General features: G+C 52.2%; 1 protein-coding gene across 2 annotated transcripts; it reads right to left on the reverse strand.

The window, feature by feature from the left end:
- Positions 1-668: 668 nt before the first annotated feature.
- LOC111159730 (interleukin 17 receptor A) lies at positions 669-24,473 on the reverse strand. Of its 2 annotated transcripts, XM_022522303.1 has the most exons (13): positions 24,308-24,473; positions 15,003-15,027; positions 14,145-14,291; positions 13,104-13,216; positions 11,666-11,792; positions 10,080-10,127; positions 9,815-9,978; positions 9,100-9,183; positions 8,630-8,714; positions 7,854-7,865; positions 7,509-7,610; positions 5,323-5,364; positions 669-4,707 (listed from the first exon to the last, which is right to left on the reverse strand). In XM_022522303.1, the coding sequence occupies exons 1-13, from the start codon at positions 24,449-24,451 to the stop codon at positions 3,209-3,211; spliced, it is 2,592 nt and encodes an 863-aa protein (XP_022378011.1). In that variant the 5' UTR covers positions 24,452-24,473; the 3' UTR covers positions 669-3,208. The 2 variants fall into 2 exon arrangements, with proteins under 2 accessions (XP_022378011.1, XP_022378012.1); XM_022522304.1 differs by lacking the exon at positions 7,854-7,865.
- Between the last annotated feature and the right edge of the window lie 3,325 nt (positions 24,474-27,798).

Consider the following 27,798-nt stretch of genomic DNA (forward strand, 5'->3'; position numbering starts at 1 on the left):
TTTTCTGGAAGCGCTGGGGCAGAAGCAGGCCTGGCACTGCCCTTATTTATTTGGGAAGGGAGGACATCAACCACAGAGCCTAAAGGATTAAAACTTCCCATTGCATTGTAAGTACATCTTCCTCTCCTTTATGCTTTAATCTTTAAAGACAAGCAGAAGCAAAGTAAAATCCATCACACCCTGGCATTCAAAAATTCCAGCTCAAACTGCTGAACCCCTCTGAGGTCCTTCCTAAGCAGAAAAGAGAAACCAGGGTAGAAGCAAAGTTGGAAAGCCTGTCTACACCACCATCTAATCAGTCCCCGAGCCCCCACCACCTCAACTAGGATCAAAGATGGCAGGCAGGCAGTCACACAAACCCACCAGGAATTGGAAGCTGGATGCCAGGCCCAGGTCGTCGCTCCACTGTAGGTTTGGGTTACACGTTGACTGTGGGTCCTTCCACCTCCTTGGGCCACTTTGCTCTACTCTACTTAGGTGAGGGTCTTTTTTTTTTTTAAGATTTTATTTATTTATTTGACAGACCACAAGCAGGCAGAGAGGCAGGCAGAGAAAGAGAGGGGGAAGCAGGCTCCCCGCTGAGCAGAGACCCCCCCCCACCGCCCCCGATGCGGAGCTTGATCCCAGGACCCTGAGATCATGACCTGAGCCGAAGGCAGAGGCTTAACCCACTAAGCCACCCAGGTACCCCTAGGAGAGGGTCTTGAGTGGTAGGAAAACCCCAGCTTGTGGGACATCTGTTCTTAGAATGGTGTTTCTGGGTGAAGCAGGATTTTATTAGCCATATTTCGGAAGAATACGAAAAGCAAGGCAAGGCATTATTTACACACGCTCTTCATGGTCTTGGCATTGGGCTGACAGCAGACACCACAGGCTGACAGAACTTCCGGCATGTGTGGTGAGCAAAGGCCAGTGTGAGCTTGGGGGCTCCAGGGAAAGGGAGGGAACGTGGGAGGAACGAGGGCATGACGTTCAAGGAAGGGTCCAGAAGCCCTGGGGAACTTCACAATTCCATTTGTACTGGTTATGTCCACAACAGGCAAATCCATAGAGGGATGGGGAGCTGAGTGGGGTGGGTGGTGAGGATGAAGGGGTGCTGGATTTCTTTCTGGGCTAAGAGAAATGTTCTGAAATTGATGATGCCGATGGTTGCTGAGTTCTGAACTCTTAAAAGCCACTGAACTGCATAGGGTCAGCTGTGAATGACATGGATGTGCACCGTATCACAATAAAGTTGTTAGGGAAACAAGCAGCCACCCTAGAGAGAGAGGGGACGCAGTGAACAATGCTAACTGAGGACACGTGGCCTCTAAGGCCAGCAGAGCTGACGTCAAGGCTTGTGGGGAATGCAATGCAAATGACAAGTAGGCTTCTGGGCACCAGGGCCACGCTGGTTGGGGCACGCCGGTGGCGTGTCCAGTCCACCATGCTGTTCCACACTCTGGACATGGAGTAAGCACTTTGTGGAAGCTGGGGTGACATCACCGAAAGCTCGGTAGGCATGTGGCCCCAGCGAGGCCCACGGGCAGCTTACTGGAGGGGAGATAGAGCCTGAGAGGCCAGCAGCTGGGAGAACGTGGCTCCCAATCTTGCTCGGTCTGGAAGGGCTCAGCGCAGAACACCGAACATGGGGCAGATTGCAAGTACACAAGTGGCTCATGGTTCTGGGGGCCAGCGAGTCCCAGACCAAGGAGCTGGCAGACTGGATGTGTGGTGGGAGCTTGCCGCCCGGGTCACAGATGACCATCTCACTGCGCCCTCACGGGTGCATGGAGCTCTCTGGGGCTCCCTCCTCCCGACCTAATCACCTGTCCCTCCACTACTGTCACACTGAGGTATTTTGGGGGACACAGACACCCTGTGTGCAGCCCTGCCTCCCCTGGTCCTTCGTGGCCGTGGGGCTGTGTACAGGCTGCATGCAGTCTGGGCCTCCAATCCGCCGTCCCCGCGGTTGCACCGGGAAATCGCACAACTGGAAGGACCGGACAGCTGGGAACTTGACCTATGGTAACACGTGACTCCACAGAACGATGTGGGGTTCTCACCAGAGTAAACACATTTATTCCTTCTTTTACTGATCATCTCCCTTGTGTGCACATGTCTGTGTCTCTCTCTCTCTCACACACACACACACACACACAACCTGGGATGGTTTCCCATCACTCCGTCCCTGAAGCTCGGAGCTCCAGCTGAGGGCGAGGGTACAGGCGAGGAGCTCACCCGAGTGCAGGGGCACACGGCCTCCCAGGCCGGGACCCAGACAGACAGACAGAAGCCCTTAGCTCCTCCCAAGAAGGCACCTGAAGAACAGCTTCTTTACCCACTGAACTTCAGCATCTCTCCTCGAATACTGCCTTTGAGCCTCAGAATTTTAAGTACAGAGAGGCCCATTTCCCTCTCCCTCAGAGAGGCCTGCTCCCCTGCGCCCACCCTGCCGGAGCCCTCCATATCTCACACCCAGGCTTGGGTGCCCAGCTCTGGGACCTCCAGAGCTCGGGGGGTGCTGCTGCCCAGGGGCTTTCGGGTATGTTTGGTCCTCAGATCCTTCCTCTGCAGGGCAGCAGGTAACCCTATCAAAGGAATGCCAGGCCACCGGGCTGATGTCCCAACTCCCCTAGCCTGGCCCATAAGCCCCTCTCCAGCCCGGGCTCCAGGTGCCCCGTCCTCCCACTCTAGCCCCCCTGGCACCAGCCCCACCCCAGGCGCCGCCCCTGCCCGGGGACTGCTGCCCTCTCCAGCCATAGTCTCTGGGCCCAGCTGCTCCTTCTGTGTGCTTTCATAGCCGTAGGCAGACCTCTACCAAGCCTTTCCAACACACAGGACCATCCTGTTTGCTAATCTGTCACTCTCACCAGACGGTAAGCCCCTTGGTGACCAGGGCCGCTACCTTGTAAGATTTACCTTTACATCTCACACGCTTGGCAACAAGAGGTGCAAAATAAATGTTGCATGACTGAAAATGGCACGACGGTGGCTCAAGGACACTGTATCGCTGGCTCAGGGCAGGGACAGGCTATGGATTCTTGCCGGGACAGAACATGATCAGAGGGTCAGAGAAAGAAATTTCAGGGGCAGACCAAGGGCTTGAGAGGTCCACATCTAAAGGCAAACACTTCATACAGGAATCTATACATATATACAGACACTCTCATGAACCCTTGTGGACACACACACTCCCTTCTCTCAACACCCTGCGTGCGGGGAGGCCCTAGGGCTCCTCCGGCTCCGCACTGTCCCAGCCGGAGCTCTTCTGAAGCTCTTGGAAGAAGAGCCTTCTCTGGAGGCTTCTCAGGTTCTCTAGGTCCTCGGGAGAGAGCTGCTTGGCCAATGTCCCCAGGTCCCGCTCTTCCTCCTCTTCCTCCATCTCCGTGAGTCCTTCGGGGGGCTGTGGGGAGCTCCTGGAGATGTAACCCTGGTCAGACTGTACCGACTGCCGTTGCTCCTCCTCGGAGGGCATGCAGAGGTCTCTGAGAGCCACTGGGGCTCTGTCCCAGCCCTCCAGGGCCTGGCAGTTCAGACTCTGCTGGAAGAGGGAGAACATCAAGCCTTCGAGCTGCTCCCGGACTTCATCCGGGAGGCAGCTGGGCGATGCCATCGGGCTGCTGCGGACAGGTGGGGCCTCTGAATCCACAGGGAGGCAGAGGACGCTGTTCCGCTGTGGGCCGTAGCCCTCCAACAGTGGGCAGGCCTCGTCTGCCTCCCCCACAGTCAACCGGCCCGCTGCGTCGCTCTCGGTGGCCAGAGGAATGGGTTCCACGGCCTGAGCCAGAGGGACCTCCTCCATTGGGAGCACTGCAGTCTGGAGAGCCTGGGCTACCAGTTCTCCTTGGGGCAGTTGAGGGTCCAGCCTCGACAGTCCTCTTCCTTCCTCACTGATGAGCAGCTCTCCCACCAGGGCACCCTCGGAGGCGGGTTCCTGCATCAGGGGTTTCTGCTTGATGATCCCTCTTCCTGGCGGCAGCAGGGGCTCCTCGAACACCTCCTCGTCCAGCGACGGGAGGTCCTGGTCATCCGCGGAGCAAAGGTTCTCACGCTCAAACCAGTCTGGGCACTGGACCTGCCACTGCCGGAACCGCTCCACTGCCTCCTTGAGCTGCCAGCCGCTCGGGTTCTGCAGATAGTTCTCACCTGTGAGCTCCCCGACGCGGTGCATCCGGCCGGGTTCAAACATCTCCAGGTCCTGGATCCGGAAGTACACTTCCTCAAATCTGTCCATGAGCAGGTACCTGGAAGTGATGTTGAAGAGGTCGGGGATGTCACTCTCGCTGCTGATGTCACGGAAGTAGCAGACGATGTAGGTGCCAAAGCAGGCTGGCTTCTTGAAGTCTGGTAGGATCATGTTCATGGCCGCAGTGAAGAGGTCCCCCGCCGGCTTCCAGCGGTCACACCGGAGTTGCACGGCCGGCTCCTCCCAGCCGAGGATGGCCTGCCATTTGGCCCGGGTGCCTCGGGAGCACAGGATGATGATCTTGGAGTTGGTCTCCACCATCTCCTGCTTCTGGCGGCCCACCCAGGTCATGACCCCCACCTCTGAGATGACCTGCTCCTCTAGCAGGTCAAGGGCCACTTCTGTGCCACAGACAGTGAGCAGGAACTGGGCGAACTTCAGGACCACATCCACGTAGAGGGGGTGGTCGGCGGAGTAGACAATCCAGACCTTCCTGGGCTTCAGGGGTGGTGGGGTCAGGCTGGTCTCTGGCAGGACATCTGAAGGAAACAAGGAAAGCCAGGCCCCTGGGTTTGGTTGTGCATCTGCGCTGACCCTCAAACCGCAGGCCCAGGGCAGCGGTCCCCACTGGTCAGCCTGGGGGCAGCTGGACCAGCAGACACCGGCTCCCCATTCTCAGTGATGCAGCCGACGCCTTGCAGTAAGGCCCGTTCTGGCTGCCTGGAAAGAATCAGTGTGGTGCCTTCTGGGAGAGTGAATTTCTTCCTCAAGATTCCTATCTGGCCTTGAGCCTACACTTTAATTATTGTAATTAAAAAGAAGAAAAGGCACAAAGACCTGCCTACAGAATACTGTTATAGTATTCTATATATTCTATAATCTGTTATAGGCAGGACCTCTCTTCATCAAAGATGGTACCCTACTCTTCCTTCCCTTGCCCAAGTGATTTCAAAAATGTATCCCAGCCTGGCCATTTGTGGTCCCCTCTGTGTGGGGGTCCTAGAAGGCAGGTCCTCCAAGCTAAGGTCTCCTGAAGGAAGTCAGGAGTTAAGTTGCAGAAGGCAACCCAACCCTGTGTCTTGAGAGAACCCTTGAGCATGCCTTTGACAGCAACACTCACCAAACCCAACCCACCCACACCAGGAAACACTGACCTGTGCATTTGCTGTCATTACCATATTTTTCACGATGAGACCCTGAAAGAAAAAAAAATACACTGGAGCGGCTCTTTTGGAGGAGCAGCAGGGACCAGTTCCCGGGGGCGTCTGATGGAGCGCTGGCCCACCCCTGACCCAGGGCAGACAGCATTCAGAAACAACAGTTGCTAGGTGCTTTGGGGCCTTTGCAGGACTCTGTGCTGTGAGGAGCTGCTCAGGTGTGACTCCCAGGTCTGCCAACAACAGCTGGGAGATCTGGGAAAGTTACTGAGGGCTCTGGAATTCAGTTTCTTCCTCTGTAAAAGGTGTCTGTGTGGTGGAGATTAAAAGAGATTGTATCTGTGAAATGTCTGGCACATTGTACACAGTCAGCTGGGGTCAGGAATATTCTGTAGCACTGACCTAGCCAGGAACCCCGGCATGGTGACTAGGGGATCCCCCACATTGTCCCTCGTTCTAGCAACGGTTCCTCTCCTCCCCACGGTCTGGCCAACCCTGAGGAAACCCCCCAGTGCAGGGAAAGCCTCTTCCCCAGAAGTGTCCTTGTAAGAGGCTTACGACACTTCTCCAGAAGCAGCCCCCACCAGGCCCATTTACAACACTTCCTCCGGGTATTTCTGAGGTGAGGAAAGGAAACAACATTCTGAAGCAACGGTTCCCCCAGAGACGCAAAGAAGGAAACCGTGGTGCGGGAGTCAGCTCCTCAGTGACGTGGCAGGACGCCCAGAATGCACGGGTGGCCAAGGAAGACTTTTCGAACCTGAATTTCAATTCCCACCTCTTGGGCCTCTTCCCAGAACTACCAAAGGCAGTCAAACAAGTGTCCTTTCCTTTACCCCATGGTGTAGGGGACTCTTCAATAAGAGGTCAGAGTGTAACTACGGAAATGAAGAAAAAGCCTCCCTGGCATCTATGGAGGGCTTTACAGTTTAGGAAGCACTCACGGCAGGAGGTGGGGGTGTGGGTGGGGTTGGGGGGTGGGGAGGGACTGGCTCAGTCAGGTAAGCGTCCGACTCTTGGTTTTGTCTCAGCTCATGAGATGGGGCCCCGTGGGGGCTTGGCGGTCAGCGGACAGTCTGCTTGAGATGCCTTCTCTTTCTCCCGCCAGCCCCCAAATCAATCAATCAATCAATCTTTAAAGCACTCACGGAGATGTTAACTTATTTGACCCTGCTAATGGTCCTGTGGAGAAGGGCCCTCGAGGTGGGTCTTCCAGAGCCCATCACACAACAATTAATAATGACTGATACTCAACCTTGATGAGCCTTGTAAGTGTGGGAACGGCTCTCAGGCCAGTGAAGGAGCGGTGCGGGGCCATGGAGGGGCAGGGAAAGGCCCAGTCCCTCACCAGAAGGCCTTATATGCTTTCTGCTCAGAACTTGGCCAGACAGGGCTGCAGGGAGAGGGAGCTGCTATCTCCCAGCACCCACTGGCCAGGACCCTCCATGCTGGGCCATTCAATCCACACCCCAACCTTGAGAAGGAGGGGTTATTATCCCATTTTCCAGAAGGCAAAACCAGATCTAGGGTTTGTTCAGCAAGCTGCAGGGAGGCAGAGCTGGGGGCCACATCTGTGTGTTCTGGGCCCATCCAGAGCCTTCTCTGTCACATCATGCTATCCCTTGCTGTTCTCTCCAACAGATGTACGCGTCTGGGGCTGCTGCAGGATGGGCTCGTTCAGGTTCTCCCACCTGCCTGGCTGATCATGTCTGAGGCAGGGAAACCCTACCCTTACTCCTCCAATCCAGTTCATTTTAAAAATATTAATTTTGGTAACAATAAACAAAATTATGGCTAACATCTGTCGAGCAAATAGTGCCAGGCTCAAGTCTAAGAAGTCATATACGATATTTCATGTAATCCTTCCGTTCGTTTTATGATGTGGGTATCTTTCTAATTTCTATTTTATAAAAGAGGAACCCAAGGCTCAGGGACTGAAGTAATCGGCCTGGGGCGTAAGTGGTGGGGCTGGGATCTGAGCTCATGTCAGCCTTCTGCAGGCTAAGCTCCTGACAGTTAAGCTTGCTGTGGCCCAATAGACACAATGTCGGTACTTCAGTTGAGATGGAAGGGCTGGGACTACAGGGTGCCCCCCCAGTATGGCCTCTCAGGGACGAGTGGGAAGAGGAGGGCCTGGGGAGAAAGAGGGGGAACAGAGGGGCAAACCCCGTGATGATCCTTACCCGGCAGCCTCCAGGTCATGCAGACAATCAGCAGGATGACAGAACCCACCAGCAGGATGGAGATGCCCGTGATGAACCCGTACACCCACAGGGGTATGTAGTCTGTGGGAAGCGGAACGGCATGAGTGACATGGCAAAGGAGGCCGGCCCCGCCAGCCCTGAGCTCTCCCAGCCCCTGGGCAGTCCTCTCCGGCCTGTGCCATGACATGCTGACGACCTCCACCCCCGGGCTGGCCTCCTTCTCTGCCTGGCTCTAGATGAGGCTCAGTGAGGGACTTGCCATGTGGCCCCTGACAAAGGGCCCCAGGGACTCCTGCAGTGGATGGGAAGGACAGCTGGCCTTACCTGCAATCGAGACTGCAATGAGAACAAAGGGAAAACAGTATTCATTATTAGCAGTAATAACAAAATCCACCGCTGATGTCCACCAGGGGCCTGCTGGTGACCTCGGCCCTACCCCGAGCATTCCAGAGACCCGTTCCGCTTAATGACAATGTCTACAGGACACATGTGAGCTGCTGGCCTGCTAAGAGGTGCCCCAACTCCCACCTGGGGGCTAGATCCTCATTCCGGCCGATGGAATGGCTGTGGCTCTCTGCCCCCATTCGGGGCTAGGCTGCCGTGGCTTCTGAGTGGGGGGTGGGCCACGGTGCCAGAAGAGGGGATGAGCAGCTCTGCCACTTCCCTGCTGAGTGCTCTTGGACAAGTTACTGAACATCTCTGTGCCTCTGTTTCCTCATCTACGTACTACAGGAGGCACGCTCTACTTCATGGCCCGAGGAGTCACAATCTGTGGGGATTAAAAGCGGACGTGGTAAAGCACTTTGTGGTCCGTACTGGAACTGGAACTCTCGGACATGAACGATCCCCAGTTCTTCAGTCACAGAAGTTGAGGATCAGAAAAGTTACGTATCTTGCCTGCGGCTACACAGCTAATGAAAGGCAGTCAGGAGGCCAACCCAGGAGTGTCTCTACAGCTCCGTGTTGCAAGCCTGAGTAACTCCAAGTAAAATTAAAGTCCACCCCCACCCTTAGCACCAGGTCAGGGCTCAGCTCAAGGTGCTAATCTTCCTTCACTCTCAATCCCCCAAAATGCCCCAGAGCAGCCATACACCTCCTACCTGGAGCACCTGGAATTTCTGGGCAGGGAAGGGTTATGGAGTGTCTGAGACAGTCGTTGAGACAGCTACTGAAGAAGGGCTGGATCTGGGGGAGCAGAGAAAGCGGGGAAGAGAGGGCCGCTGAGATGCTGGGTGGGGGGCTCAGGCCCTCCGCGAAGGCTTCCTTGCCAATAGAGGCTGCTGCGGGGAGCAGAGCCTGGCCGGCCACTCCAGGACCCCCACAGGCCTGTGAGGAAGATCGCCCATCGGCTACTGGGTGCCAAGAAGCCCTGCTCTGGGAGGCCGGGAGTATGGTGCTACAGAAGGCAGACAGGATGCCTCTCTAGGCAGGGAGCCCCAGGGGGTCGGGGAGCCAGGTCCCTGGAGAGAGCAGGAGTCCTTGAGCTGCCCTCCTTCCCTACTCAGCCCCTCTAGGTGGAGTGCCCTCCTGTGCATGTGCTCCCACACCTGCCCGCACCACACGCACCAACCTGCACTCGGTGGCGGCAGCACCAAGTCCGGTCTGACAGGGTGAGCGTGACGTTGGCCCGCTGGTGGAACTCCTCGAGTGTGGGCTGCAGGGAGAGGAGAGGGGGCATCAGGCTGGACTGGCACGAGCTTGCCGCAGCGCTAAGGCAGCTGCTGAGAACGTGGCCATTGCTGTCCAGTGGGTCCTGGAGGAATGCCGTGTGGAGAACGGCTCTCTAGGTTTCCGTTCCGGGAAAAACTTCATTTCCCTATGGCAATGGCTCATTGATGCAGGAACACATCTAGTGACCAGTGTTTCTCTCTTTGTTTTGGCTGCTGAGGATCGTGAGGACAAGCCTGTACTCACAGACAACTGCCTGACACACATTTTCCATAGAAACCCCACCCTCACTTCATCTTGTTTCCTCATCTTTATTTCCCCTTTGTTTCGATACCCACGTTTTAAAACTCTTCAGGTCCTTTTCGGAACAGGTGGAATAAAAGGCAAGCAGAACCAGGGGGCCTGTGTGGAAGGAGGAACTGAGAGGATGGGGGAGGCGAGCAGGGCAGAGATCAACTATACAATGGAGCCAAAGGAAAGAGCCACCACAGACCTGACTCTACCCTGACCACGTGTCAGAAGGAAAGACAAGAGCCGAGTGGTGCAGACCTGGGATCAACCACAGTACTGGGGGGCTTGACGCCTTGGCATTCGTGCTCAGGACAGTGACGCCTTACCTTGGACACCATGAGGCCATGATGGAAGCAGCTCTGATTCTCTGTGTGTGGAAAGCTGGTCAGCAGGATCTGGTAAGGGGCAGACTCGTTCCACAGGGTGAAGCTCAGCCGCAGCTGCTGGGCCTCTAGGGCCTCTGCCGTGATGTTGGGGTCCCACAGGCTGCCTGCCCAGGGCACAGACACGGGTTGGGAGTGAGGGGGGTATGTGTGCGCACGTGTGTGCACTCGGGGAAGCTCTCCCAGCAGGGCCACTGGCCGCCGTTACCTGAGCTCACACATGGTGTGGTCATCCTCATCCTGGGGTCCTCGCAGCCTGCCAACCCGGAGAGAAGGGGAACCACTAAGCTTCAGCCTTAGAAAGTGGCTTTTCCAGACTCCCGACACCAGGGATAACCACCTCTTTCCTTCTGGGGAGTCTGTTCAAAGACGGCCCTGTCAAAGCGAGCTCCAGGAGTGAACTGCTGCCATGGGCCAGGGCTCCACGGAACTGGGGGCTGACCTGGTTGTGTCATTCCCTCCTCTCTCAGAGAACCTTCCAGACTCAGCTGTATTCCTCAGCTTGCTCTGAGAGTCTCCACCCACTCCGCCCGCCCCAAGCTTTTGTTGCAGTTGCCTCCGACTCTTGACAGGGGCAGAAGTACTTTGTTCCGTCACAGCAGCGTTTCTCCAACTTTCCTGTGCATTACAGTAGTATCTGAGGCAGTCGGTCTGGGGAGGGTCCCTGAAAATCTGCATTTCTGACAGGCTCCCAGGTGATTCAATGATGCCACTGGCTTACGGACTGCCTTGAGGACCATGGCTCCAAAGACCTCTTTCTGACTTCCCTTCCCTAATGGCCTTGACTGTAACATTTTCACTTTGGTTTAAGAAGACATGTGACAGGTATGAACTGCTGCGATAGGGACTAGGTCAGTCTACTATAGAAACAAGGGAGGGCCCTGGGAGGTTCACTCTTCTGACAAGCACTTAGAACACCCGACCTGTGCCGGGCACTGGTGTAGGCACTAGAGATACAGTGCTGAATGAGGGAGAGCCCCTGCCCTCTGGAGAGCACGTTCCAGTAGAAGAGACCAAAGGAAAAAACAGCATAATGTAACACCACGAAAATATCATGACAATGTGTCAGGGAGTGATGGGTAATATGAAGAGAAATAAAAGCAGGGTAAGCAGACTGTGTGTGTGTGTGTGTGTGTGTGTGTGTGTGTGTGTAGCACTCCAGGAATGAAGAAGGCTATCATCATTCTGAACAAGCATTTCCTGCACTGCCTACTACACACAAGGCAATGGTGGGCTCAGGAGCGTGCACGGATGAGTCTAAGCCCCAGACCCTGTCCTTGGGAGGGCTGGGGCTCCACGTGTACTTGGCTTTGAACAATGAGCAATGTAGGTTGTGGCTGAGATGCTGGCAGGAAAGGGACCTAGAAGGTACACAGACATCAAATGACATTTTAGAAGGTAAGCCTAGCGGTCTTCCTAGGCACGATAGGTCTGAGGGGGAAGAGGAGATGGTGTCACACACGGGACGGCGATAGATAAATGTGGGTAAAAAGTGAAGAACCAGGCAGGGCAGGTGTGAATGAAAAAGACAAAAGTGCAGAGCAAGGTGATGAGAGCTGGGACGAGGCTCGAAGCAGGGGTCAAAGCTCTCCCGAGAGTGGCTTGTCTTCTTGATGCATCCTGGGCAAGGAGCTCCCCAAGCACAGCGTCTGCTCATTCTGTAGGTACCTTGTGCTGACAATGGTAGCCATGGCCCAGCTGAGCAGGAAGGCTGCTATCTGAGCCACCTGCCGATTTCTTCTCCAAGAGGAAGAGCCAACTGATGAAAGGAATGGCTTGGGAGGGCACTCTTACCAGGCACGGGGAAGTTCCTGGACTGGTGGTTTGGGTCCCCATCAGGGATGGGTTTGGGCAGGTTGTGAACCGTCACCTCATACTCCTGGCCAGGTTCCACCACAAAGTGGCTGAAGGTAAAATGCCACTGAAGAGAGGGAGGAAGGCAAGGTTGGACAGGTCACACACACACACACACACCTCTCCCCCAGTGGTGTGTGCCCAGAGAACTCCACCCCCACCTGCCCCTTGAAAGGTCCGTGAAAGGGGAAGATAACAACCACCACAGCAAGATCCAAAATCAGAGGGAGACGCGTCTCTGCTCTTTGCTTCCTCTGGTCTTCGCTGCCTACTTAAAAAACCTAGATTTGGGCTCATCAGTAGACAGTAGTGTCATACGCCAGAAAATCTGGGGAAAGCCAACACAGTCCTCCTCCCTCGTCAGCCCGCAGACTCCAGAATGGTGGGGTGAGGGAGCTGAGACGGAGGACTCGGGGCTAGTGGGAGAGCTAACACACAAGAAGCAGCTAAAAACCGTTTGTTAAGTGACTCTTCCTCCTTAAATGGGAGAGCCTGGATTTCTTGAGAATGTTCTAGAATACAAAAGTGCAGAGGGAAGGTTACAGAACCCCACTCAGCCTGTGCCTGCAGGTGCCTTCATTGCAGAGATAAGAGAAGGTGTGAGGATATTTTCTGGATGGTGCAGATAACACATACGGATTTAAACTCACATCCTAATTAGTCTGGGTGTGGACAGGGGTGTGTGGTCCTTTGTTTCTAAAGCCATCTAGGCACCTGGGCTTCAGCAACCAGCCAGCAGTCAAGTTTGGGGGTTCTCATTAAATAAAGGGGAAGGGAACTGTCTTGGCTGCTTGGGTTTGCGGAAGATCCGTGAATAGGCCCTTTGGTAGATTTTGACTGGCAGTGTTCAGACAGGAGCTTGCCCCGCAATCACTTGGAAGGCTGGTTCAGCACCAACGGCTGGGCCCCGACTCAGTGTTTCAGATTCTAGAAGTCGGGGGTGGGGCCTGAGCTTCTGCATTTCTGACTGGTTCACAGGGCGTGCTGATGCTGCCCGTCCTGGGACCACACTCTGTGAACTGATACTTTAAACCCGCCAAATGTGAATCAACCTTTTACCATTGGGCAGTGAGCAGCAAAATAAATGGAGAGTTCTGCAGAACTCCCTTGCTTGTGTCCCCAGCCATGGCAGTTCCCGGATCGGACAGAGCTGCTCTTTGCTGGAGGCAGGCCCCTCCTGCCACCCCGTGAACCTCGGTTACACAGGAAGGGAACAGGAGTGGGGCTGTGCAAGGCCTTCCCCTCAACTTTATGCTGAACAACTAGGGAACGTTGGGAGCAAAAGCAGGGGTGGGCGTGTCTGGAACGTTCCCAAAAACACGTTCTGCCCCTCACTATCATGAGAGGAACACAGTCCACTCTGGGGCCGGCTGCTTACCCGCTGGCGATGATGCTGTAGTCTGGACAGAAATTCAAACTTGACGCACAAGCGTTCATTGGTGTTCAGCTGCAGGACAGATAGCTCAGCACCCTCCAGGAAGAGAATGCTCGCTGCCGCCGGTAGGGGAAGAGACAAACACAGGCAGGTCAACAGAGACAAACCGCTGGGCGTGGCACTTCCCTGCCCGTTATGCTAACTCACTCTTAAAGAAAATCTGTTTGCTGTACCTAACCCTCTACTTCCTGTTCCCTCCAGCTCACTCCTGGGCCTGGGGGAGCTGACAGCCTTGCAGGAATTACTTCCCAGCCAGGCAAGGATACTTGAAACTTTACTCTGGGCCAGAGGTAAAGGCTGTACAGATTTGTGGCTAGGGTGTTGGCGATGTGGCCTGGGTGTCCCAACCTGGCTGTCCCCATCCTTGGAGAGGCTGGGATAGGCACCAGGGGCTATAAGGAGGATGACCTCCCCAGGGCCCCGGTCACAAATGTGGGGCTGGCTCTTGTTAACCCCAATCTTCCTGATTCTGTCTACAGCTCTCTATCCCTGAAGAGGTTTTGGTGGGGGGAGTGTTGTTTTAAAAACATGCTAGCCCCTAGGGATGGTTGTCTGGCTTAGTAGGATCTCAGGGTTATAAGTTTGAGCCCCACTCAAGGTGTGGAGAGGACTTTAAAAAGAAAAAAATTCCTGCCTCTAAATTAAAGGAAAAAGCACACTGGCCAATGTGTTACCATTCGGTATCACAGTCAGAGAATGAACCACTTGACTTTTTTTTCTGGGGTGATAAGGATTTTAGGCCGAAGGAAGGATGGTGGGTTGAGAAGACAGCATCATGGGTTAATATCTAAAACACTGAAAAAGGACTCATTGACCGCATGAAATGATGGAGGCTTTCAGCATGAAATTTAGGCCCTCGTGTCTGAGCATGGGTCCGGGACCCCATTTTGAATCTGGTGGGAGAGGCAGCTGGTCTGACGTACAGGCTCACCTAGAGGAGGGTAGACCCCCCAGCACGGTCCCCCTCCCCCCACGCCCGCTCACCATCTGTCTGCAGGGTCCATCTGATGCGAGCCACAGGTAGGAGGTCTCCATGCTGGTTGTGGGCAAAGTCCAGGTGGACCTGGACATCTCTGGGGGATGAAGGGGTCAGATTTCGAGGGTGGATCCAGCTGTCATCCAGGCAGGTACCTGGAGCCAGAAAATGCAGGAATCAGAGAACGCCATGCTCTGCGAGAACCTGAAGAAGCTGCTGGAGAAGGAGGCATGCAAGCAAGATCCCCCAGGAGTGGCTCCAGAGAGCTTGATCGTGCACGCACAGGGCCTGGGACCCCGGCCAGCTCTGCCACCCCGCCCCTCTCTTCTCCAGCTTGCCTGAGCCCCTGCAAAGCTCTGAAGTCTAAAGGACATTTTAGGAGAGGAGGCAAAGCATGAAACTTGGTTTTGGGATAAGGCAGTGAAATGGGGCACGGGAAGGAATGGGGTAGTAATAAAAGGTGATACATATTTTATGCCAGGGCTTGTCCCTAATTAGCACAGATGCTTGAATTATGTGCCTCCTGCTTGAATTGAAACATAAAACAGGATCAACCTCACAGGTGTCTCTCACATTCTAGTGACAAGATCTGGCAAATCAAGTCATCTGGAAGACACACTGGGGCGGCACCCCAGATAATGTGTTCAAAACCTAAGTGACAATCCCATGTCTCACTTCCTGACTTTCGCATCACGGCTATTCTCGATAGGAGGCACAGGTGCACACGGCCTGGATTCTCAGGGATCCCTCCCGCCAAAGGCTGTCACCCTCACCCTGAGCCTAGGGGGAGGGACAGCGCTCCTGTCAGACAGCTGCACGAGGTTAGCACTTAATATTAGCAGGACGAACCCAAACAGATGACTTACTATTCTTGACTGCGCAGTTTAGTCCCTGTGGAAGAAAGGAAGGAGGTAATTACAGCAGGGAAAGAATGGTCATTCATCAGTTAGGCTCCCCATGCTTCTCTTGGCTCATTCTTAAGACTAAGATGTCCACAGCGCCACCCTTGCTTTTGGGGGCCACTCCTGGGGCAGGGAATCATCATCTCCTCACGCTTCTCCCATCCTGCCTACCCAGGGAGAAACAGGATGGCAAGTGTGTCCAGTGGATGACAGAATGGAAAGGGCATTTTCTGAGTAACTGTTAACAGCTGGGAACCTCCCACTTTTAAGAGTCTCATGCTCTGCCGACTGAGCTAGCCGGGTGCTGGAACCTCCCCCTTTTAAAAGACACTGAGAGGGTTCTCTCAGGGCACCCCGCTGAAAGCCCTCTAAATACCCTGGGGCCCTGCACCTCCCGTCTGAACGACAGTGCTGCGAGAGAAGGGAACGAAACCACAGCTCCCGTGACAGGGTCAGCTGCGGAAAATTCACCACCTCCCTACGAGCCCTCTTAGGTGCCAGGCCCTGATCTGGGTGATGGAGACAGAGTATTTCTCTAATCCTCACATGAATTTAGGACTAAGCGTTACCCTCAGCCCTGTTTTATAGATCAGAAAACCGAAGCACAAATGTGACCTCATAGCTGCCTCCCACTTCGGCAATATGTGTGAACTCTCTAACCCAGAGGAGCTCTGGAAAGCCAAATTTAGAAGCCCTAATTACAACCAGTAGGAAATGCAATCACTGACTTCAGTCTGGCCAGCTGACTCTACTTTGGAAGACACGCACACACATCCTTGGAGCTGAGTCACCTTACCACCACTTACCAGCTAAGTGACTTTAGGCCAGACACCAAATGTTGCCAGGCCTTGATTTCTTCAACTGTAAAATCAGAATGATCATAATACCATGTCCAGAGCATTGTTGAGAATTAAATGAGACACACATTAAGATCCTGGGGTAGGGAGTGGGCTGGTGGTGATGGCCGTGTGAGTGTGGGAGGGAGCCCTTCACTTTCCGCTTCTAATATCTGCATTACAAAAAGTTTCAAACAGCGGAAATGTATTTGTGTATTGATTATACAGTTAAATAAAATAACATAGCGCCACCAACCGTTACACAGGCCGCTTACTAGAAGCCCTAAGGAAATCATGATGAAGAATTTTGTTGGCTGCAGGGCTCAGGGAACCATGTCACTGCCTGCTCAATGACACAGTGTTTGTCTAGTGTCTGGCACATAATGGCTGCTCTTTAATTACTGGCTGCCTTTCCTCAGAGCTTGGCATTTAGTAAGCACTCAGTAAATGGAAGCTTTTATTATAAGGGGTGACCTCCACATATTCAGGTTGGCAGTAGAGCAAGGGAGGAACTCAGGCTCGGCTATTTTGACTTACCCACACGTGCAAAATGGACCAATCAGGTGGAGTAGAAAGACAGATGTTGAAGCAGATCAGGAATACAATTTTCAGGACAAGAGAGGGATTTGGTGTATGCATGTAAACCAGGTGTTGGGGTCAGCAACTGCCTGTCTCTCAAGAGGGAGCAGAGAGACGGGGTAAAGATGGGAGAAGATGTCCACCAGGGTTCACTCACAGAGTGGATACAAGGATAAAAACCTGCGCATGCTCCGGGACTGATTCTAAGCATGCCATTTCATCCAGACCCTACCCTCTGGGACACCAGCTCATGAGGCCTTGGGGTCCTGTCCAGCTCCCGGCACAGAATTCTCCCTCACCCACGGCCACTGAAACCCTGTGAGGCACTCACACATTCAACAGAATCCACCAGCTGCCTCTGCTCATTCTAGGGTCACTCTGTTTCCAAGGCGGCGAGGAGATTAACTTCCACGCACATGCTCATTTCTCCTCCCACCAGAAACTCCTAGGACTAGGGCACAGAGGACAACACTGCTGTTGACTGGGAAATATCACGTAAAGGTTAAAGAGAATGAGTTACGTAGCTATCTTTTGACCTGGAGTGATGCTTAAGATGTGTTGATGAGTAAGAAACATAAGTGAAGGACTTCTTAGCATATGATCCAATTTTCTGTGGAAATAAGTGATGAGAAAACCCTTCCCATATATGATACATATGATGAATATCATTGTATGAACATATAAAAATATGTGGACAGATATATAGCAGGTCGTTAACACACAGGTCGTTAACACACGGGTTACTGGAGTAAAGGGATGGAAGCAGAACAGATGGAGAGAGGGAAGATGAGGGGAAAGAGATTTAAACAGAAGAGAAAATTATGCATATCAGTGAAATACAGAATAACACATTCCATTAGAGGTCATGGCATGTTGACCATAGACATATGTTATCGTCTCCCTCTCCCCAAACCATAGGAAAGTTCTAGGAAAGAGAACATTTTTAGGAATTTTCATGGACAAAGAGAAAACACAGTGGACAAAAGACGTGAACAAATTAAAAAAAATTTTTTTTAGATTTTATTTATCTATTTGAGAGAGAGCATAAGCAGTGGGCGTGGTGGGCAGAGGGAGAAGCAGGCTCCCCACTGAGCAAGGAGCCCGATCCCAGCACCCTGCAATCATGACCTGAGCCAAAGGCAGCTGGTTAACCGACTGAATCACCCAGGCATCCCGAGAACAAATTTTTAAAGGCCAAGTGGAAGGAGGCATAGGCAAATGGCTCAGGTCAAGTGGAGGAACTTGGGTCTGAGTGGTGCAGAAGGGAAAAAGGACAAGAGAGAAGCCAACAGAACCTTTTAAAGCATCAGGTCTTTTAAAGGTATCATGTGTAGTATAGGTAGTATAAACAAAGGAACCGAAGGGGGTCTGGTTCAGTGAAGTTCTGCACAGGGAATGTTGGGAACCCTTACCTCTTTCCCTGCTCTGATCTCAGAACACTGGCAGCCAAGCCCTGGAAAAGACCTCTCGATTTCAACATTTGAGAGTCCACTGATGGACAGGATATGTTCTCTACTTGCCCGACTCCCTAAAGTCCAGCGATCGATAACCCCTACCTACACAGAGTATTTAATCAGTTCTTAAGGACCTCATTCTTCTTTTTTTTTTTCTTTAAAGATTTTATTTATTTATTTATTTATTTATTTGACAGAGAGTTACAGCGAGAGAGGGAACACAAGCAGGGGGAGTGGGAGAAGGAGAAGCAGGCTTCCCCCTGAACAGGGAGCCTGATGTGGGGCTTGATCCCAGGATCCTGGGATCAAGAGCTGAGCCAAAGGCAGATGCTTAACAAATGGACCACGCAGCCACCCGTAGGACCTCATTCTTTAAAAAAATTTTTTTTCATTAAGTTTTTCATTTTAATTTCAGTATAGTGAACATACAGTGATATATTAGTTTCAGATATACACTATCATGAATCAACACTCCATATATTTTCATTACTCAGTGCTCATCATGATTAAGACCTTGTTCTTAAAATACTCTCAGATGGGGCAACTGGATGCTCAGTTCATTAACCATCTACCTTGGGTTTGGGTTATGATCCCATGATCAAGCCCCACACGGGGCTCCTTGCTCAGTGGGGAGCCTGCTTCTCCCTATGCCTGCCACTCCCCCTGCCTGTGCTCTCACTCTTTCTCTGTCAAATAAATAAATAAAATCTTCATTAAAAAATATTCTCAGGGTCGCCTGGGTGGTTCAGTGGGTTAAAGCCTCTGCCTTTGGCTCAGGTCATGATCCCAGGGTCCTGGGATCAAGCCCTGCATTGGGTTCCCTGCTCGGCGGGGAGCCTGCTACCTCCTCTCTCTCTCTGCCTGCCTCTCTGCCTACTTGTGATCTCTGTCTGTCAAATAAACAAATAAAATCTTAAAAAAAAAAAAAAATCTTCCCAGACAGTCAAAGAGTATGAGATACTTAAGAAGGGTTTCCTGTATGAAAAATAGATCAAAACATACACATTTTTAAAAATAATGCTGGGAACAGAATAAAATTAAAACAAACAAAATTATGATAGTTTCAAAGAGATGAGAGGACACTGACAAGGACAGGATACTGTGGTAAAATGAGAAAGCAGGGACCTTGGAAATGAACCTTGGAAATAAAAAAACCCACAGAAGGGTTGGGCTTTAATTCAGGAAATTTCTCTGAAAGTAGAATAAACACAAACAGAAATAGGAGAGAAAATAAATGACTATTTAGAGGATGAATTCAGGAAATCAAGGTATGATTAACTGGATTTCCAGAGGAAGAATATACAGAAAACAGAGGGGAAGAAATTAAAAAGCAAAGAAAACTCCAGACTGAAGGATACATACTTCCAAATTAAAAAGTTTCACTGAATGGCCTGGAGAAAAGGCCCAGACCAAGGTCCAACATGATGAAACTTCTGGAATACCAGGCATAAAAAGATCTAAATAATCCCAGAGGGAGAAAAAGTAGGTACCACACACAGAGAGTCAGCAAGGTCCTGGCCTCCTCAGCATCTGCATTGTTTGCTAGAAGGCAACAGAACAAGGCCTTCAAAATTCTGAGGAAAAATTATCTTTAACCTGTGATTTTAATGCCCAGCCAAATTAATAAAAAGTGTGAGGGTATATATGTGTATATATTTCCCTTATACCCTTATACCTTTTCTTAGGAACTGTAGGAGGATATGTTCCAGGAGAATGAGGGAGGGAGGCCCTGGGAAGGCACAGAGGATCCAACACAGGACAGCGAGTATGACAGTTATACCACAGGCCTGGCCAGGGATCTGTCGAGGCTGGAGCTGGAGAAGCCAGGATTCTGGGAGGAAGTTGTCTGGGGGTAGAGGGAATGGAATCGATGGAATTATCTGATGTTTGGAGGAAACAACATCTGACAAATCTGACAGAAAAAAACCTGACTAGTTACATGGAAGATTACGGAGGAATTAAGGCACTTATCATCTCGGAAAGGGAAAAGGAATGTAATCAAAGTACACCTATGGGCCTCAGCAGTGAAGGTTACCTACTTGTTACAAACACAGATGATGGATTTCACTAAAATTGTGTTATAACTACAATGGGGACATTGGGAGAAGCCATGGAAGGAGAAATTTAAGAAATTTAAATTTTTAGCTACTATGAGTCAATAGGTAACATCTAACATTGACAAGTCAAGAATAACAATGTAAGTATATTTAGAAATGTGGAGGCAAATGCCAGGAAGGAAAAAAAAAACCCTAAAATAAGTGGAAGGTGATCATCTTTGGGAACGTTTTAGGGAGTAGCGAGGGCTGGGACAGAGATCTGTTGGTTTGGGTTTTATTTTTATTTTTTTTTAAAGATTTTATTTATTTATTTGAGAGAACGCATGCAGGTGCACATAGTGGGTGCGGCAGAGGGAGAGGGACAAGCAGACTCTGTGCTAAGTGCAGAGCCCTAAGCAGGGCTCGATCTGGGATGCTGAGATCGAGGCCTGAGCTGAAATCAAGAGTCTGAGGCTCAACCGACTAAGACACCCAGGCGCTCCCCACCCCCATTATCCTATTTTTACTGATGAAAAAACTGAGACACAGAGAGGTCTGTTAAGTGGCCCAAGGTCCAACAGAGCTGACCCTCAAACCCATGCAGTTTTGCTCCAGAATCCATGCTCTGAATCACAGCTATAACAACTAAATGAAAAAAAAAAAAAAAAAAAAAAAAGAAAGAAAGAAAAAAAGGGACACTTGCAACAGGTAGGCCAATAGTCTTTCTCCACAGTGGTGAGGATTAAAAGGAAGGAATTTCTTTTCACTGTGTCAACCTCTGTACATTCAAAGAACAACACCAAGTGCCTGGTCAAGAAAAGTGGGCTCTGAAGTCACAGACTGCTTGGCTTCTCTAGCGGGGCGACCTTCAGCCAATCACCCAGCCTCTCTAGGAGGGGGCAGTGGTGCGGCCTGGTGGGCTGTTGTGAGTGTGGAGGGAAGCTGCGCAGGTGAAGCCCCAGTACAGCGCCTGGCCCGGAGCTATGGGTCCATGGAATGCCCTGGAGCCTTCCAAAGCTACAACACATGTAGTTTGGTGCCTTCACTCACCTCCACGGTATCTGCTCTCCTCAGAACCCTGTGAGGTGAGCTGCTTTTATCCATGAGAACACTGGCTCCTTACAGTGGAGTGACTGACCCAGACCTGCAGAGCGGGTAGGCAGGGAAGCCCAACCCAGAGACCAGGTCTTTGGACCCCGTGTGGTCTCTCCCCTGCCCAGCCCTGCTGGGTCCTGCCAGCAGCTCTGTGCTGTTACAGTCTCTAGAAGAAAGGCCTGCCTGGTGCGGTCAGGGTGCGAAGTCGGGCGTGATGGCCTGGGAACTGGTAACTGGGCTGGCAGCCAGGACTGCTGGAAAGCCTCCACCAAGTATGAGTGTCCCCAGAACACAGCCTTTTACACCAGAAGAGTCACATGGCAATCGGAAGGGAAGGCTTAAATCAAACATTCTGCCACAAGTCAAAACCACAAAGTGCTCAGGAAAGAAAAAAGGATTTGTAAGACAACACACATCCTGTCTATAAAACAGTATGTTAACACTCATACCGACCAAATCCAAGTCACTGTCTTCCCTTGAGCTCCCGTGGGCTAGCTGTCTTGGGGGACCTGAGGAAAAGGCCAGGCCAGGGGAAGGGCCAACCCGGAGACTGCTCAGGAAATTGCAATTACTTATGGTCACTCCAATATCGATTTCTGTGGGGAACCCAAGAGTCATCTGGGTTTTGAGCTATTAAACCCAGGAAGCCAGAAACAGTGCTATGCCTGGTCTCAGGTAATCACTGCTTTTCATTCATTCATTCACTCATTCCTTTTACTCTCATTCCACAAATATTTATCAAGCCCCCACATCCTGTGTGTGCGGCACCAGGCTAGGAACAGAACAGGTGTGCAGAAGGCTCCTCTCTGTCTTGGGAGACAGTCACTGAACACTCAATCCACCTGGGCTTTGGACAGGCATTTATATTCTGGAAAGTGGTTCGGACAAACTTTGTGATGGCTCATCCAGCCCTTTCTTGTGGAAGGGAGGACACCCAGCCGCAGGCCATTTGAGCTGCTCAAGCTTGCAGGGATTCTAGGTGGTGAAGTCAGGATGCAAATGCGTGCTCTGAGAAGGCAGAGAAATCTGAAAGGTGCTTGTTTCTTTCTTTTTAAAGGGACTAGTCCAGGGGCGCCTGGGTGGCTCAGTTGGTTGTGCCACTGGCTTCGGCTCAGGTTGTGATCCTGGAGTCCAGCATTGGGCTCCCAGCTCTGCAGGGAGTCTGCTTCTCCCTCTGACCTTCTCCCCTTTCATCTCTCTCTCTCTCTCTCTCAAATAAATGAATGAAATCTTAAAAAAAAAAAAAAAATAAAGGGACTAGTCCATGAAGATAAGGGGGCTGTGAGCCAGGTGGGAATGTAAAGGCAAGGTGGGGGAGGGGGAAAAACCGTGGGAGATCTAAGACAACTCTGGCTAGTAAGTATCTCTCTCCAGCCCTGTTCCTGCTCCTAACTTTCAGAAGTGCTTCCCACTGAGCAATTAAAGTCAAACAGTCTAGCTCTCACACCAGGGCACCATGGAGTCCCTACCTGCCTTTCTAGCTTCTTCTTTCACTTCTCTGCCACACACACCCTCCACTGCAGCCACCCACTTTATCCCCTTTCTGCTGCCTGGACTGCTCCACAACCTCTGGTTCTGAATTTCCCCCGCCGCAGGGCTGCCCGAGTGCCTTATCTGCGATGAAGAACATCCCAGCTGGAAATAAGTTTTCTTCTTGGAATTCTGCACACTCCCTGGTTGCACAAAGAGCACTTGCTACAGGCTGCCCTGTACCATAGTTAGCATCTTCAAGCCTCTTCCCCTCCTAGATGATTTAAGTTCCCGGACATTAGGGTCCCAGGGGTGTTTCTTGACAGTTTCAGTTCAGAGCAACAGTAGGACCTTGTATTTTGCAGGCAGCTGGCAAATGGCCACTAAAAAATGAACACCGAATTCTCTAGGTAGAATAGTTCTATACCAACTTCTGTGGGAAGGATCTGCTGAGCATATGTCCTGTTTTGCCTAAAAGTGGGAGTCTCAAGACCATTTCCCAACATCTTTCACATTAAAAAAAAAAAAAAAAATCCTGCTAGTCATTCATCTCCACCCTCTTTTGGCAAATCCTCCACAAAATTAGATAAGGAGAAGTATCTCCTTGGTTGTTTCACATCCTCTGACTCAGATACTGGGTCAGAGTGGTAGAGGGGGGGCGCCTGGGTGGCTCAGTGGGTTAAGCCTCTGCCTTCAGCTCAGGTCATGATCTCAGTGTCCTGGGATCAAGCCCCACATTGGACTCTCTGCTCAGTGGGGAGCCTGCTTCACCCCCTCTCTCTGTCTGCCTCTCTGTCTACTTGTGATCCTCTCACTGTCAAATAAATAAATAAAATCTTAAAAAAAAAAAAAAGTGGTGGTGGGGGTGGGCTGAGAAAACCAGAGAGCAAGTGGAGGAGAGAGGGCAGCTTTGGGGGGAGAAGTTGTGGAGGTGGGCACGGTGATTTGCTGTTTGTTTTTTTGCCCTGAAGATGGTCCTCCACAAAAGGCCACTTCCCAACAGGTGGGTGTGGGGTGTGTCACTTCCTGGGGGAACAGCCCGGGTACTACTTGACAGATACAAACTGGACCCTAGTGGTGGTGGGAGCTGGAAAGGTGGTGTCTTAATCCTTTGCCCAATCCTCAGGGCTTCGCCCCTCTGGAGAGGTGTCGCCTGGAGTTAGCCGGCTACCCTCCGCACAAGTGTCCCAGTCTCACCGTTCCGCGCCCTTAGCCCGCACCCGCCGTCCGCGCGATTCGCGCGCAGAGCTCTAGAACCGCGGGGTCCCTCCCGGGGAGTAGGGCCAAGATCCGAGGCGGCCCCAGACTTCCGAACAGCGGCCCCCTAATCCGAATGCCGGGGCTGGCCGGACTCCTTTGAGGGGAAGCTCTCGAGGTCAGGATGGGTGTCCGGGGCTCGGGCCGTGGCCCGCCCCGGCACCACGGGGATTTGCAGGGTGCACAGCGAGGAGGCCGCTCCGGGCCAGTCCTGGCTCCCCCGAAGGGCCCTCCCCACCCCTTTCTAACCCACTCTGCCCGCCTCTCCGGCCTGGCCCTACGCCTCCCTCTCCTTCTCCGAACCGTGGGCGCCCGGCGGCGGCCCTCCCGCCTCCTGCCCAGGACGCCGGGTCGGGTAGTTTACCCCGAAAACTCCCTCTGCTCTCCCGTCCTCCCCGCAACTCCCACCACTCCAAGTGTCCCCCGGAGCGTGGCCGCTCTTCGTGGCCGACCCTCGGACCCGCTGAGAACCCTCGCGCATTTCCCGGCCAGGGGCACCTCGCCCGCCCCCGCAGCATCCTCGGGGCGCGTCGGGGTCTCACCTCCTGAGAGCAGACTGGCGCCGGGTAGTCCAAGAGCCGCGGGGAGGCGCGAGCCAGGGACAGCCCGCTCAGGAGCAGGGGCAGTAGCAGCCGCCCCAGCGGGGGCCCCGGGAGGAGGGGTGGCCCGCGGCGCGGAGTCCCCATGGTCCCGCGCTGTCGCAGAGCGCTGGCGGCCCGCGGTTGGGCCTCTGTGGGGCACCGGCCCTGGGCTTCCCCTTCCTCGGAAAAGCTCCGAACTGGCTCTTCTTCGCCCGCTTCCGGCTTCCAGGCGCGCAGGGGCCGGGCCGCCGAGGGGCAGGGCTTGTGCCGAGGACCCGCGCCGCGCTGGGCCCTCCTCCCGCGGTGCGCACAGGTGCTCGCTCCTCCCCTCGCTCCTCCGCCCCGCCTTTCGCGTCCGCGCCCGGGTTTCCCGCGGCCCAGGCCGCTGTGATCCCCTCGCCCTCGGCCCTCGGCCGGCTCGCAAGTTTCGTCCCCGCTCTTACCCGCGAGCCCCGTCGCCCAACTTCAGTCGCTTCCTGCTTTGCCCTTGCCCCTGATCAGCCCACTTCGGTCTTCTCGGTCCCTGCACGTCAGGCCCCAGCTCGAGACTCCAGGGCTGTCTGTGGCCGTCGTCCCTGTCCCCGTCCCCACCCCTGGCCGCTGCGTGGTCCGGCTCTGCCGTCTCCGGCTTTCCTTTCTGCCAGCTACTAACGGCTCCGATGCATTATCCGGTTGGGTCCCGGGAGAGGAACGGGGAGACAGATGGCGCCACGCTGCGAGACTGAATTCCCGGGAGCAGGCACCCGGTGTGGGACCATTCTGCGCGCCCACAGCTCCCCAGGCCGCCGCATTTCCCGAGACGTACTCCGCGTCCGCGGGAAGACGGCGCCGTGGCCCCAGCTCCTGGTCTCCGGTCCCGACCGCCGACGATCCTCTGGAGCGAGCGCCGACTGCTTGCTCTGGCGTCCGGACGCCCCGAGGGAGCTCATCCCAAGTCGAGCGCGCGTCTCCGCTCTCCTGGCCCCCTTCAGGCCCCAGCCCTGGCTCAAGGGCTTCGAGGTTTCCCCCGCCCGCTCCTGCCGCATCTGCCTCGGCAGACTGCTTCGTATCCCCTGTCCCCGTTTCCCTACAGCCTCTGTCGCCCACATTTCAAGTCTAATCTCGTCGCCTGCTCTTTGACACCCGTGGAGTCTAGGCGCGCTTGGCTTTTCCCTGTGTTTCGCACTCACCCGGACTGGATGGAGCCGCCAGTCTGGGGCGTGGGATTTTCTGTCTCCCCTTCCCGCTGCCCGAGGCCTACTGGCGACCCTTTGCTAGACCCCGCCACCTGACAGGTCCGGCTCCATAAGGCCTCAGGCGTCATGGTCTCCGAACACATTTACTTATTTCTAGAATTCTGGAAAACTCTGCATCCTCTCACCCATTTTTAGGATGACACCTACAACTTTTCATCCTGTACTGAAACGGATGTAGAGGACATAAATGTTATCAGAATTTGACATTTGTAGTGGGCCACGTCTGAGATGGCTCCCATGATCTCTTGAGATACATCTTTTTGTATCTCCCCTTGAGTGTGAGCTGACTCCAGCAGTAGTACAGGAATAGAGTAAGACAAACGTGATGGGATGTCACTTACAGGGTTAGGCTGGGAAAAGACCGTGGCTTCTGCTGTCCAACTTTCTGGGTTGCTGTGAGCTGCGCTGAGGAGAGGCCCAGAGTCAAGGAACTGAGAAAGGCCTCAGTAAGAAATCGAGGTCCTCATTTCAAAATTACAAGTATTAGAACATAATTGATCAAAATAATGCAAACATGATGCAAGTTTTGATAAGTAATCATTAAACATAGTAACAAACTGTTACTTGAAATTCACTTCTTATGAAACCAATGTTTTTTTTTTTCCTCCTGTATCTGTGGACCAGTACTGCTTATTCATCGAATGGGACTGCATTCAGCATTTTAATTACACGTAAGCCTTGAAAACTTTGTTTACATAAATAATTATACTAGTTTTATCATAACCATGTTACTCAATTCTTTGGACCCCTTCTGAGTTACACGCCAAAAATCACATAGCCTTCTGTCACCACATATTTTCAGTGGTTTGGCAGCTGACAACTTGGCTGGGTATTCCTTTGGCTTTGGTAATGCAATATTTGGAACCCTCCTGACCTGAAAACAAAATGTCATTAGAACCCCATTACATACCAGTGTTTGGGGGAGGTTCTTTTAATTTAGTGCTTAGGAGGTTTTTACACTCTTAGGGCTGGGGAGAGGTCTTCTTTTAGAAGTGGGAGAAGGGCAAATGTGAAAAAGAGGTGAGAAATGAAAAAATGCCTTTCATACGTGACCCCTTGACATCTGGTATCTTCCTAGGCAGGTAAGTTCTTGGGAGAGAACACAGAGCTGTCGAGGTTCCAGAAATCCATTTCCTTCAAGCTGGGGTCGTCAAACCTTTTCTGTAAAGGGCCAGATAATGAATATTTTAGACTTTGCCATATGGCCTCTGTCCAGCTGTTTCACTCTGACATAGGAGCACAAAAGCTGCTGTAGGCAATATATAAACTGAGGGTCACTGTGTTCCAGTAAAATGTTATTTATGGACACTTACATTTGAATTCCATATAATTTTTACATGTCCCCAAATATTACTCCTTTTTTGATATTCCCCTTCCCCATTATTTAAAAATGTAAAATTCATCTCAGTCCCTGGGGTGGTAAAAAGCAAGCCAGATTTGGGCTGCAGGCTCTAGTTTGCTAACAGTTGCCCCAAAGCTTCCATTGAGGCATGCCTTTCGAAATGTATATATATATCCTAGTTTGAACTTGCCACCCTGGTTTTCAACACTGGCTACATGTGAGAATCACATGAGATGCTTATTTATTTATCTTTAACTTTAAATTCAAATTAGTTAACATAGAGTGTATTATTAGTTTCAGGGGTAAAATTTAGTGATTCATCTCTTGTATACAACATCACATGCCTTCCTTAATGCCTATCATCCAGTTACCCCATCCCCTCACCCACCGCCCCTCCAGCAACCCTCTGTTTGTCTCCTATGACTAAGAGTCTTTTATGATTTGGCTCCCTCTTAACTTTCATCTTGTTTTATTTTTTTCCTCCCTGATGTTCATCAATTTTGTTTCTTAAATTCCATACAAGTGAGATCATAAAGTGTTCATCTTTCTCTGACTGATTTCACTCAGCATAATACACTCTAGTTCCATTCATGTTGTTGCAAATGGCAAGATTTCACTCTTTTTGATGGCTGAGTAATATTCCATTGTGTATATGAACCACATCTTTATTCATTCATCTGCTGATGGACATCTGGGCTCTTTCCATATTTTGGCTCTTGTGGACATTGCTGCTGCAAAAATTGGGATGCATGTGCCCCTTCAAATCACTATGTTGGTATCCCTTGGGTAAATACCCAGAAGTGCATTTGCTGGGTTGTAGGTTAGCTCTATTTTTAACTTTTTGAGGTAACTCCATACTGTCTTCCAGAGTGGCT

Source organism: Enhydra lutris, unplaced genomic scaffold (genome assembly GCF_002288905.1).
Source record: "Enhydra lutris kenyoni isolate GAN:26980312 unplaced genomic scaffold, ASM228890v2 scaffoldscaffold69, whole genome shotgun sequence".
Classification (NCBI taxonomy): Eukaryota; Metazoa; Chordata; class Mammalia; order Carnivora; family Mustelidae; genus Enhydra; species Enhydra lutris.